The 13,180-nt window shown below is 47.3% G+C and overlaps 1 protein-coding gene across 1 annotated transcript in view; it reads left to right on the plus strand.

Moving 5' to 3' along the window:
• The window catches only part of CRB1 (crumbs cell polarity complex component 1), a 121,257-nt gene that overhangs the window by 46,386 nt on the left and 61,691 nt on the right, over positions 1-13,180 (plus strand). Inside the window, exon 6 of the mRNA XM_045536513.1 lies at positions 3,225-3,407. Within this exon, the coding sequence (XP_045392469.1) occupies positions 3,225-3,407 (183 nt within the window). The remainder of the gene's footprint in view (positions 1-3,224; positions 3,408-13,180) is intronic.

The raw sequence follows: 13,180 nt of genomic DNA on the forward strand, positions 1-13,180 counted from the left end.
TTACATAGAGTAAGATAAGTCATTCATGACTCGGTTTTTCAAGCCACGTGGATTTCAGTTCCAGCTACATTTATCAGGGGCCTGGGAATCAAACAGGTATAGTCCCTTCTTCTAGGAGCTTAAATTCTAGTAGGGAGATGTGCCAAAATGTATGAATATGTAGTACCATGTTTGGTGCAATAAGATGCTGTAATAAATCCTGTGAAAGGGAATAGGAGGAAAAGTGCAGAGGTGGCTTGATCACAGAGGCACCGTCTCAGAAAACCCGAAAGACAGCAGAGCGTGTTCCAGAAATGCACTCACTAGCTGTGTGGTTTTGGAAAAATGACTTGACTGCTCTGAGCCTCAGTTTTCTCACTTTCCTCATTTATAACATCTGCCTCATAGAGTTGTTTTGGAGATTAGTAACGTATATAAAGCTCCTAGCTCAGCCTGGACCGTAGAAAGCACTCCGTAAATGCTAAGTGGATGCTGAAATCAGGAGGCTGACATCCAGGGCCCTGTAGGGGCGTGAAGTCATCCCTGCTCACTCAAGTGGGGAGGGGAAGGGGCGGCAGCCACACATGGGAAACATCACGTCCAGTTGTGGAACTGAGTGACTGTCTGCAAACGCTGGGCTCTGTGGGGCTGATGGCGGAGAGACGGAGCACACCGTGGGGAGCGAAGTCACAGAATCTGACCTGGTTTAGGAAGGTCTGTCCGGCTTAGCGGAAGATGACTGAGGGGAACAAAACTAACGGCAGGGGCTGCAGGGAGAGGATTCTGCAGTAGCGTCAACAAGAGACGAGCCTGTTTGTCAGAACCGACACAAGAGCGGCCGGGTGTGGAGGAGGAGGTGGGAATCGTGAGAGTCAGCTGGGAGGCGGAAATGACGTGGAGTGAGAAGGGGCACAGATTTAGGACAGTTCTGCCTTGGTCGCTGGATGGATGGTGATTTTGCCTAGATAGAAAATTCAAAGTATTTTCATACCCTATTCTCACTGTCATATATAAAGAGGATTTAACACTGCAAACTACACTATTCCTAAGAAAAGGGGAGCATTCCTTTGCATCCCGAAACCACCGCCATGGAACACAGTGTGGCAAGAATCCACTGGTACAGTTGCCTAGGGTCCTTACTGCAAAAGTAATTAATTAACTGCAAGAAGTGTAAGTTACCTTAAATGCTTACCTTAAAAGTTTTCCTGATGCCCAGATATGATGGGATTTGTTAAAAACAAACAAATGTGATGTAAGAACCCTGGGAACTTGATTCAGGATCATATTGTTTCTGTGCACAGAGTTTTATAGAAAAACTTGTTAAAACTATTGACTGTAGCCTTGACTGAAGGCATCTATTTACATACATGGCTAATAACAGAGAACAGCAAATAAAATCCCCTCAGGGCCTCAGTGGTGGAGACAGGACGGCAAGACTGTGAATCAGAACCTTCCTGATGTCCAGGGTTGGAAGGAGAGAACACATGAGCCGGAAAAGCAGAACCGAGTTTACGATGGTCCTAAACCACTTCCGAGCCCGGCTTGTGTGTGAGTCTTGAGTCTTAGAATGAGAAGAAAACTGAAAATAGTCCGGGCTTTCTTCAGTACGTCTGCTGTCTCGCAACAAATAACAATTCATAAAATCTTGTTGTAAATACTATTATTTAATGTATGCACATAACCTTAAGTGTGAAGTAATAGTGTTTAAAAAATTAGATGTTCAAGTTCAGGAGGCTGTCAGGGTGCTTTGTGGGGGGTCACTATGAAGGATTGGGGGGGTCTCAATCCGACATGTTCTTAGAGTTTCTTTTCTTTTCTTTTGACTACAAGTTTCTTCTTCAGGTGGTTGAGAAAGGCCCCAAGGGTCATACGTAACAAATACATTATACTGTTGAGCAACAGGTAACTTATGCTGTGGTTATGATTTGACACGTGAACTCATTCGGGTTTTATTAAAATTACAAAATGAGCAATCGCATTATACTCTCATTATTTGCCTATTAATAGTCAATTTTCTGGTTTATGGGCTAAGCTGGGATTATAATCTAGATAGTTATGTTCAGCCACTGGTTGATACTAGGGACAAGGTCGCTGCTTATGCACCGCTCAGCGGTGGAGGGGGAATAAAACAGACGCAGGCTCTGTGTTCGTGACGCTCTCCCTCTATGAGGGAAGAACCTACACACACAAATAAATTCATAATTAAATGTTATCATAAGAGCAGTGAAAGGAAATAATCGGGTGGCAGGAGAGAAAACAACGGGGTCTCATCTAGATCTGGCACGAGGGAAAGTTATTCTGAGAGAGGAATACAAGACCGAGTCTGAAACTTGAGTAAGTTAGCAAAGCGAATGCTTGGAGGAGAGTTTTCTAGAAGAGAGAATAGATAATGAGGGCAATGAGGAGTAAGAGAGAACAGGGTAAGGGAGGAATGCTGAGATGCGAAGGAAACCAGGTCATGCAGGGAGTTTTTAGGCCACATGAAGGGTTTTGAATTTTATCCTACATGAAATGGGAAGCCATTGAATGATTTTGTTTATTTATTATTTTTGAGACAGGGTCTCACTCTGTCACCCAGGCTGTAGTGCAGTGGCATCATCATAGCTCACAGCAACCTCAAGCTCCTGGGCTCAAGCCTCTTCCCTCAGCCTCCCGAGTAGCTGGGACTACAGCACATGCCACCATGCCTGGGTAATTAAAAAAAATTTTTTTTTTTTTTGGAATAATGAGGTCTCACTATGTTGCCCAGGCTGGTCTCGAACTCCTGGCCTCAAGTGATCCTCCTGCCTTGGCCTCCCAAAGTGCTGTGTTTCCTTGAGTGTTAGGAAATAACCATTTACCTTTACTTTGAGTTTTACAAGAAGAATTTAGGATTGGCTACAAGGACACTTGCTGATTTTTCAGCTATTCTCTTGAAAACTGTTTCATTTTTTTCCTTGATAAAAATTCACAGATGTGGAATATTTGCAAAATTGGGGTCTTTCATTGGATTAAATCCAGGTTCTCCTGACATCCCGTTTTAATTGAAGCCTCATTAATCAAATCCTTCTAAACATTTTTTGGTCAGAATTACACAAGTGATTTCAGTGCTGCTGCTGTTTGTTTCCCCGTGAGCCTCCCCCTCCCAGCCTGGCCTTGCGGGTTCCTGGCCCAGGGATGCCCGCGCAGGGCCAGTCTCGGCAGGTGCTCGCCCTGCAGGCTCAGGAGGTTCCACTCAGCGGCTTCTCTGGACGTTTCCCCCGCAGGGTACACGGGGGCCCAGTGTGAGACCCACGTCCCCGAATGCAGCAGCGGCCCCTGCCAGGCCGGGGGCCAGTGCGTGGAGCTGTCCTCGGAGGAGCAACACGGGCGCGTGGCCGGGCTGCCCTCGTCACTCGGCCACCCCGAAGCCGCAGGCTACGTCTGCATCTGTCCCCCGGGACTCACAGGTGAGGCCAACCGTGCATTTAACCGAACGGTGCATCAGCAGGGAGACCCGCGCTGTCTACACTCTGTTGCTGTGGTGCAAAGGGGCCCCCTTGTGGGCGTGAAAAATACCTCGTTTCACGTATAATTCCTCAAAGCGAGAGGGTCATGTCAAAAGTAGGGATAAAATAGGCATGAAAGGGGCAATACTTCCCTACATTATCCTGGGAATTAGAGTGCCTCTCACACCTTATAAACAGAACACGCTGTAATTTTTATGTTGTTAAACTGGATCATGGTGTTAAATTTTATAGTATTCGCATTTTCTTAAAAAAGTTATGCTACTTGTTTATATTTACACTGGAAACAGTGAAGTAGTTTTAAGTAATCTTCCTCAATGGTTGTATAGCTAAAGTTGTTCCGTATATCAAAGTTAAATTACTCTATTTTTTGTTTTTTTTTAACAACATTCTGACTCCTAAAACCCAAAGGAAATTTTCATGTGTGTTTTCCAGTGAACAGTTGTGTTTGTGTCTGCTTCATGTTCCAAAATCTCTTGGAATATTTGGGGCAGTGCCCTATTTGTTAATGACATTTTTCCATGGGATTATTTGACATCTTTTTTTTTCTTTTTTTTTCTTCAGCAAAATGTTTCTCCGTGTCTTTGAAAATATTTTTTCTTTTTAATTATTATGGATACATAATTGTTGTGCGTATCTACGGGGTATGTGGGATATTTTATACTGGCGTACGGCGTGTGATGATCCAATCAGGGTAATTGGATTGTCCAGCACGTCAAGCATTTGTCATTTCTTTGTGTCAGGGCCATTCCAATTCCATTCTTTTAGATATTTTAAAATATACAATTTTAAAATCGTTGTTACCTGTAGTCCCCTATTGTATGAATACTGCCAACCACTAGATCTTATTCGTCCTAACTGTGATTTTGTGACCTTTTCATCCCCTCGCCACGCCCCTTCCCGGCTCTGGCAGCCGTGATCCTACCCTCTGTCTCCACGAGAGAACACACAATGTGCATCTTTTTGTGCCTGGCTTGTTTCTCATGACATGATGTCCTCCAGTCCCATCCGCGTTGCTGCGAATGACAGGATTTCATCCTTGTTCATGGCTGAATGATACTCCGTTGTGTAAATGTACCGCATTTGCTTCATCCGTTAATCCTTGATGGAGGCTGAGGTTGATTCTATATCCTGGCCATTGTGAATAGCGCTGCAATGAGCATGGAGCTCAGACATCTCGGCAGTATGCTGGTACCCTTTCCTTCAGACGTGTGCCCTGCAGTGGGACCGCCACGTCACGTGGTAGCTCTGTGCTCAGTTGTGCGAGGAGCTCCCCTGCCGCCCCCACAGTGGCTGTGCCTGTCTGTGCCGCCCTGCCGGAGACGCACCATCGCTCTGGCTGCTCTCGGTGTTTTTTCCTCTGTCTGTAGTTCTCAGAAGCGTATTTATAATGTGCCTTGGTGTCAACTTATTTGGGTTTATCCTGTTTGAGATTTGCTCAGCTTTTCATATCTACGGATTAATGTCTTTTACCAAATTTGGGGAATTTTGAACCAGTTTTTCTTTATATAGTCTTTCAGTCCCATTCTCTTTTTTTACTTCTGGGACTCTGATCATACAAACTCTGGGTCTTTTGCTGTTTTTCCATGGGCCCCTGAGGCTTTTCTGTTTGTTTTTATTTTCTTTTTCCTGTTTTCTCCCTGTTACTCAAATTGGGCAAATTTTATCGATCTGTCCTCAAGTTCACTCATTCTGTTCTTTTCCATGTCCTCTGATTTCTCAAACCATACAGGGAGTTTACTTTTTCTATTGTATTTTCCAATTCTATAATTTCCGTTTTGTTCTTTTAAATAACTATCTTTTTTGCCGACATTTTCTATTTTTTCTTTAATCTCAAGAGAATCTGCAATTGCTTATTGAATCATTTTTATGATGGTTACTTTAAAATTCTTGTCAGATAATTCTAGCATCTGATCCGTCTAAGTGTGGGCGTCAGGTGCTTCTGTTTTCTCATTCGAGTTGTGGTCCTCCTGATTCTTGTGGTGACAGGTGGTGGCATGCGAACGTTTTGGATGTCCTGTGAGGAGACTTCAAGTATTACTTGAATTTTTGAATTTATCAGACAGTCACCTTCGTGGGTTTGGAAAACAGGTCCTAACCTACTTCACGTGGATGGTGGGTCCAATGCTCCGTCGATGTTCAGAGTCTTTGCAGCGTTATTTTGGCATTTTTGGTCCGTCTCGAACCACTGGGGCCCCCGCGGTCCCTGCTGATGACTCCCGTGTGGGGACGAGGCGTTTTCTCAGGCCGGGGCGCCCCGGGGAGGGAGGGTCTCAGAGCCCTGAGGGTGCAGAGGCTGCTGTGGGGCGTGTTGCGGTGGGCTTCGCCCCGCCGCTGGGGCTGGGGGGCGTTGCTCAGGCTGCGTGCCCCGTGCCGGCCCTCCAGGCGCGGGGTCTCTCCCGATAGAGGCAGGCAGTCTGCCAGGGAAGGAACCCAGGTCACACGCCGGCCACCGCTGTAACGTGGCTCCCTGTGCCAGGCGCTCCAGGTGTGCCCGGGCGGCCCCGCAGCAGGGGGGGGGCTGTCTCTCTCCCTGGCTGCCCCGCACCAGCAGGGCGTCTGTTCCCCTGCCGGGTCTGGGCTCGCTGGCGTCAGGGGGACCCCCGTTCGATCTGCGGAAAGAATGAGCCCCCCCGGCTGCCTTCTGCTCCGACCCTGACTGCGGCTCGGGAGTCGCCGGGGCCGGGGCCGCCTGCTGACGTGCGGGCGCTGGGAGACGGCCTGACGCTCGGGCGCTGCTCGGCCCCGCGCCGCTCACCGGGTCCTTCCGCCTCTCACGGCTCCCTTTGGCGGTCGTGCTCCGCGTGCGGTCGTGCTCCGCGTGCGGTCGTGCTCCGCGTGCGGTTGTGCTCGTGTGCGGTTGTGCTCCGCGTGCGGTCGTGCTTGTGTGCGGTCGTGCTCGTGTGCGGTCGTGCTCCGCGTGCGGTCGTGCTCGTGTGCGGTCGTGCTCCGCGTGCGGTCGTGCTCGTGTGCGGTCGTGCTCGTGTGCGGTCGTGCTCCGCGTGCGGTCGTGCTCGTGTGCGGTCGTGCTCGGTCGTGCTCGGCGTGTGGTCGTGCTCCGTGTGCGGTCGTGCTCGGTTGTGCTCCGTGTGCGGTTGTGCTCCGTGTGCAGTCGTGCTCGTGTGCGGTCGTGCTCGGTCGTGCTCGGTATGCGGCTGTGCTCGGTTGTGCTCGTGTGCGGTTGTGCTCGGTTGTGCTCCGTGTGCGGCTGCGCTCCGTGTGCGATTGTGCTCGGTTGTGCTCCGTGTGCAGTTGTGCTCCGTGTGCGGTTGTGCTCCGTGTGCGGCTGTGCTCGGTTGTGCTCCGTGTGCGGTCGTGCTCCGTGTGCGGCTGTGCTCGGTTGTGCTCCGTGTGCGGTCGTGCTCGGCGTGCAGTTGTGCTCCGCGTGCAGGAGCAGGGGGCGATGAGTCTGCACCGTCCCGTGGGCACCGAAGGCCCCTGTGTCGAAGTTTGAAAAAACACGTAAATGTCACAGTAGCAGCAGGAAGAGAACCGTCATGTTTAGTGCTCTAGGAAGAAAAGCTGATGCTAACCTTCTCTTCACTTCCCCGTATAACCAAGAAGCTGAAAATATCATTTAGCTTAATCAATGAGATGAATATATTTATTATTAATAATTCATTACTTCCCTTGCCTCCCCTCCACCTTGAATAGTTGCTTCTAAATAGCTTCCAGTTATCAGTCCTTTATCGGCTGTGTAGCCTGCGAGATTTTTTCCCCATTCTGTAGGTTGTCTGTTTGCTCTCGTGACAGTTTCTCTAGTTGTGCAGAAGCTGTTTAACTTGATCAGGTCCCATTCATTTATTTTTGTTGTTGCTGTGATTGCCTTTGGGGTCTTCTTCATAAATTCTTTGCCTAGGCCAATGTCTAGAAGAGTCTTTCCCATATTTTCTTCTAGAATTCTAATAGTTTCACTCCTAAGGTTTAAGTCTGTTATCCACTGTGAGTTGATTTTTGTGAGAGGTGAAAGCTGGGGGTCCTGTTTCAGTCTTCTACATGTGGCTATCCAGTTTCCCAGCACCATTTATTGAATAAGGATTCTTTTCCCAAGAGTATGTTTTTGTCATTACTCAAGCAACAATTTCTGAAGAGGCTATAACCAACATTGACTATAACTTCCCCTGAAGTCCCTCAGGAACAATCCCACTGGGACTTGCAGGTCTGCTCACCTCTGTCACCCACAGACGTCCCCGCACCCTGGTCACTGGGCGAGTCCTGGTCTCTGATCCCAGAATGAGCTGCACATTCCCCAACTTCATGCCGCTTCCCACCCCCCTCTGAACTTCCCCCTGTATACTGAAGCTCTCAAAGTCCATTATAAACCCAATCACCAATACCCTCGACTTCTTTTCGGAACATTTCCTTCGTCTACTTGCTTAAGCTAAAACCTCGCTGTTTTCTCAGAACACTATTTCTCATGCGATCCTCTCAAACGGTGGTATCTTTTATTCTTCAAAACTCCCATGTTTGACGGGTCCCAAAGTTAAGTGAAATGTCCTTATCACCTCATTGCTGCATCCAGGCAATTACTTCTCCGTCTCATTCAAACCCCGGCTCGTTTCGCAGCACACGTGTCTGGACGATGCTGCCCGTGAACTCTCCTTACTGCAAAGTTCTTTCTGCCTCCTGGTCCTTCCCTGCAGCCGTTGATTATTTCATATCTTCCTCTTGTCGTCATTTTGAGGTTGCGATTCCCACGTAGACGATCTGTGCAAACCATTGTCTCCCTGTCATTCGAACTCACTATTTCCAGTGACTGTGACCACCGCTCCGCACTTCTAACTGCGTCTTTGGTCACAGCCTAGACCTTAGCATCACCAGTCACCGCCCTAAAACCCTCGCTTTAAATCATGCTATTCTCTGAGTAGAACCTCTACTTTTTCCAGTGCGCTTCTACTGCAGCGCTTTTCTCCTCGCACCCGGTCTGCCGTCTTAACCATTTTCCTTCCTCCTGGCCTCACGTACCTTCTGCCTCAGCTAAGACTCCCAGGTCCAGCACTGTGACTTCTCCCTTGCACACGTCCTCGGCTCCTGGCCACATCCCTCTCCATCGCACTCGCCTGAGACAGAACAGCTGTGGTTCAACGTGTCCATCCACCCTCTCCTCCCCTACGAGCAGTTTGGATGTGGCTGCAGAACGGAATCACGAGCCCTAGCTGAGCTGATGAGCCGCATTTAACTTTCTGACCCTAAATCTCACCGGGGCCTTTAACGTTAGGCATCAGCCCTTTTTGAACCCTGCTTCCCGGGATGGCATTGTTACATCTTTTCTTTCTTCAGACTCCCAACGCCTCCTCCCTCTTTGTGATCTAAGTTGATTATCAAGTTTTAAAATTTCACTCAGGGAAAAGAACATTATCTTCCCTCCACCAGAAGTATCGCCAGGTCTGAGGTTTGATTTTATCCTTTTCACAAGCTCATAAGTTATCTTGCTACTGCTTTGCGGATGCTGGCAAAAGAAATAAAACCTTTGGGTCAGAAAAAAAGGCGCAGCAAGAAGCAGGAGCCTGGTGTCTCTGTCGGCTGCTCTTGTACCCAACTCCCGCAGGGCCCAGACGCGTCCTGCACGGGCAGGTTTGTGTCACGACGCTGAGTTGGGGGTTTGCTGGTTTTATGGGGAGCAGGAAGAAGCCTGGTCTCTGTCCCAGAGGGAGACATTACTTCATCCGCCACAATGGCCGGGCAAAGAGCAGCCGGGGCCTGGCCCTGCTGGCGTTCTCTGCAAGAGGCTGCAGGGACACCAGGCCCACGGTGAGTTGCCTTTTCCCGAAATCCGTCCCTGACCCTGCGTGTTCCCGTCTGAACCCAAGTTTTCATGCGAATGTGCCACTGCGTCAGCCGCCTGCTCCGTCTCACGGACAGAGACTGGGGTTACACCTCTTCAGCCTGCCTCGCACGGCGTTTAGTCACGGATGCCGCCAAGAGGACCCTAAGAAGCAGGACGAGGTGAACTTACCTTACTGACTCAACTCTGCACCTCGGGGCCCGAGACAGGGCAACCCGTAAACAAATCCCAGGGCCCCCAGTGGGTCTTACGCTGGGTAGCCAGAGTGAAGTCTAAGGCCAGTCTGTTCTCCACCGTGACCCCTGCAGGGAGTTAGCTCGACCCACTGACCTTCGATGCCATCACCAAGGGGGGTAGATGAATAGTCCTGACCCCCAGGGAGAGACGTTTCCCCCGTGCAAACACGTAGCACAAAGGATACACTTCACTCCAGCTTGGAATTTGTCTATAAACTGGATTTAATTTATTATTGCATCGGTTTGGTTAATTGGCAGCATTGAGCAGCGTCCCTGAGTAGTTGCAGCTTCTGTGGCCCCAGATGGCCTCACCCAACGCTGCCTGGGCCTCAGGAGAAGCCTTTGGATCCACATCGTTAGGACTGAACAAGGTTGTGGAGTTGACCTGTTTGTGCACACTCAGGGTTGGAAAGGGGTCGGGTGCAGGAACTGCCGTGGGTGGGGTCAGAATGATTTAGGACCAGCCAAGTCCGTACAAGTTTTTCTGTCTTTATAACATGCAGACAGGGTGACAAACCCTGTGCTAAGTTTAAATTGTCACCTGCAGCTGTTGCGGGATTCAGCTAGACCACCTGACTGTCCTGCCGGTGTGCAGTGCTGACTCTGAACTGTGAGATGAGCCTCAGTCCCCCTCTCCTGCGAACCTCCCGGAGCCCTAAAGCTCACTGTCTACCCGTAAGGTCACTGTGACTCTCCCTTCTCACTGCGAGCCTCGTCCAAACTGCACCCAGTGAATGGGGACCCGCTGGTTACTAAGGACTAGATAACCCGTGCGTGCATTAGGGATTATAGCAACAGCACCAGAAATCACACTGTCCCCCGGCTAGGAGTGCACATCCCACTCTGATTAAAACCTGTACCCTCAACATGTTCTCTCTTTCCCGTAGACAATTGCCCTTGACCTTCCCCTCCAAACTCTTCCTGGCTCACTATCCTCACTCCTGCCAGACTAGGCTCTTGAAGTTACGCAGTTAGGCCAAGCTCATTCCTGCCCTGGGAGCGTTACCTTTACTTTCCCTTTGTCTAGAAGAATCCAGATTTTTGCATGGTGGTTCCTTTGCCTCTTTTGAATCTTTGTTCAAATGCCACTTTTCCAGAGGTTTTTCTGGACCTCTGTAAATAAAATGCCACCTTTCTCTGCACCCAACCTACGCACACACATACTCCATTTCCTTACTTTAATTTATGTATATTATTTGTCACTACCTGCATGCACACACACACTCTTCTGTCTCTTTTTTAGCTCCCCTCTTTCAGCCTTGACTAGAACTTCCCACCAGGAACGAGACTTTGAACAGCTAGTTGATTAAGTAGCTCCAGGACCTGGCACTGTGCCCAGCTCATAACGGACGGCCCAACAAATATTTTTGAATTTAAAAAGGCTAAAATCACTCAACTGAATCTTCAGTCAAAATCTCAGGGCTCTCAGTGGCAAGTATTGGTCATCAACTCACATCTCAGATAAAGTTTTGCCCTTAGCAGCTAAGAAGTTTGAGAAACCTTAGGAAGATTCTTTCATTCTTCTAAACCAGATGTAATTAGTTGAGGTTTGGAATTCTTGCTCTAATTATAGTCTGTGCCAATTTTGATACATTAAGTTTTCCATGCTAGTTGATATATTATAATCTGAAAAATGTGTTCTCCTTATTCCTGATTGATTTTCAATTTTCAGGAGTGTCTAATACCTTATCTTCAAGTTTCTCAGTTCCACTTTCTTCCTATCAAGAATTTAAGAGTTTACAAAGAAAAACTCAAAGATGAGAGCTTGTATTTTTGTGACAAATTCTTTTGTTAAAAACGAAATTCTTTAAAATTTCATGGAACCCTTTTTCATGATTTCATGACTTCTTTTTTTAACGGATTGTGCCAAACCTGTAGGAGTTGTTACTGGGAACGTGATTAGAATCATTTGGGTAATAAAGCCCCTCTATGCTTACGGCAAAGTTGGTCTAGCTCCAGGCTGTTACCCTCTGGCACTGTCTCTGAGTCATGCATGTATTTTTACTTCATTGTTTTATGACCAAAGTAATTTTACCAGGTAGATGTTTTAGTAGAGCCGCCTTTGGTGAGTTAGCTTCTCAAGACAGAGCCTCGAGGTTTTGTTGGCATGCAGTGTTTCCTGGTTGTTTTTCCCATTTTGACTTCCACGTTTATCTCCTGTAGAGTTTAAAAAGCAGGAGGGTAGGTAGAAAAGGCCACGTGTGAATAAGCCCTTTTGGCATATGCAAAACTATCAGCCCTGTCCAAGTGTCTTGTGATCGTCTAGCGGTGTAGATGCTGAGCAGTTGTTTAAGATTTTTCAAATTCAGTCAAGCAGAATTTTCTTTCTCCCCAAGAAGTTCATGTTTCTTTACATTGAATTCACAGTTTAGATCAAGATGTATTTATTGCTGAATTTTTCCAGGTAGTCGTATTGCTGTTTTATAGATACAGATTGGCCTGATCTACTCCATCTGTCTCTATTTTTTCTCTCTTTCTTGCTCACTCGCTCTTGCTTTCTCTCTCTCTCTCACCCACAGTGGTTCTGGATCAGTCCATCATATGCAGGATTCTCAAATCCAAAAACTCGATCAACGCTTTCTGACAAGAGAGGCACTTTGGATGCCTCTGAGATGCAGCTTTGCAGATTTTAGGCTCATTTTCCTCCTCTGGTAGTTTGATGCCAGCAAGGAAGCGGGTCTGAAGGAAACATTTGGTGAAAGTCACAGAGACCCTGCAAGTATCTTTATTGCCTCTGCACTAAGCTTTCTTCAAAGTCCCCCTTCTCAGAATAGCAGTTAAGGATACTCTCAGTGAAGTCTGGGGGAAAGTGTATGATAGATTTAACAAGATGGAAGATTTATGTTTAAGCCTGTTCTCTACTCTGGATAAACTTTGGTAAATAGTGAAATTATGATGTCTCTTCCTGTTAATGCTAACGTAAGTTTATTTTAGCACAAAGCTCTTAGGTTTAGATGATGACTAAAACAAAATTTCTATAACTCTGCACTCCAGATTCAGCAACAGGGTTAAGATTTCATCTTCATGCACTTTTTCACAAAAGGTTTGTTTCTTTAGTATTCTTTCGTATGTGATCATCTCATTTTGTGATTTAAATGTTTTAATTGCTTCAGTAATTTAATAAATAGGGGGAAAAGCATCTAAAGATAAAAAATGGCCCAATTTCTGCTTGACATCTGGCTCTGTGGAGCCGAAGGTGATTAAATTGGGGGCAGTATTCCTTTTGAGTCGCCCATGAGACAATTCCCTGGAATATCATCAAAAGTTTTGGCAAAGAGGATCATTTTTGGGGTGGGAGGTTAAACAGAGACCAGGGCCTCAAATTTATCTATTTCTTTCAGTGAGTTTTAACACCACTGACCTGGCCAAACTCCAACACCATTAGTTATGTTTTGCCTGTCTCAATCGTCCTTGAAATTTTAATAAGGCCCCATATTTCTTGTCCTGACCCACTTTCATAACACTGCCTGGAGCGGCCGTCCAGCTGTGGCCGTTCACTGGGAAGGGGCTGGATTTATCCAGCAGCTCAGGGCGTCCCTGCATCTCTTATTTTCCCACAGAAGCAGGAAGACGCTCAGTGAATTTGTTCCAGTGAAAAGATTTGACCAGCTTAGACAAATAGGTAAGAAAATCCAAATAAGATAATCCAATTTCTCAAGCATTTCTCATAGTACATTCGTTAGGAAAAATGAGAG

This window comes from Lemur catta, chromosome 23 (genome assembly GCF_020740605.2).
Source record: "Lemur catta isolate mLemCat1 chromosome 23, mLemCat1.pri, whole genome shotgun sequence".
NCBI classification, from domain to species: Eukaryota; Metazoa; Chordata; class Mammalia; order Primates; family Lemuridae; genus Lemur; species Lemur catta.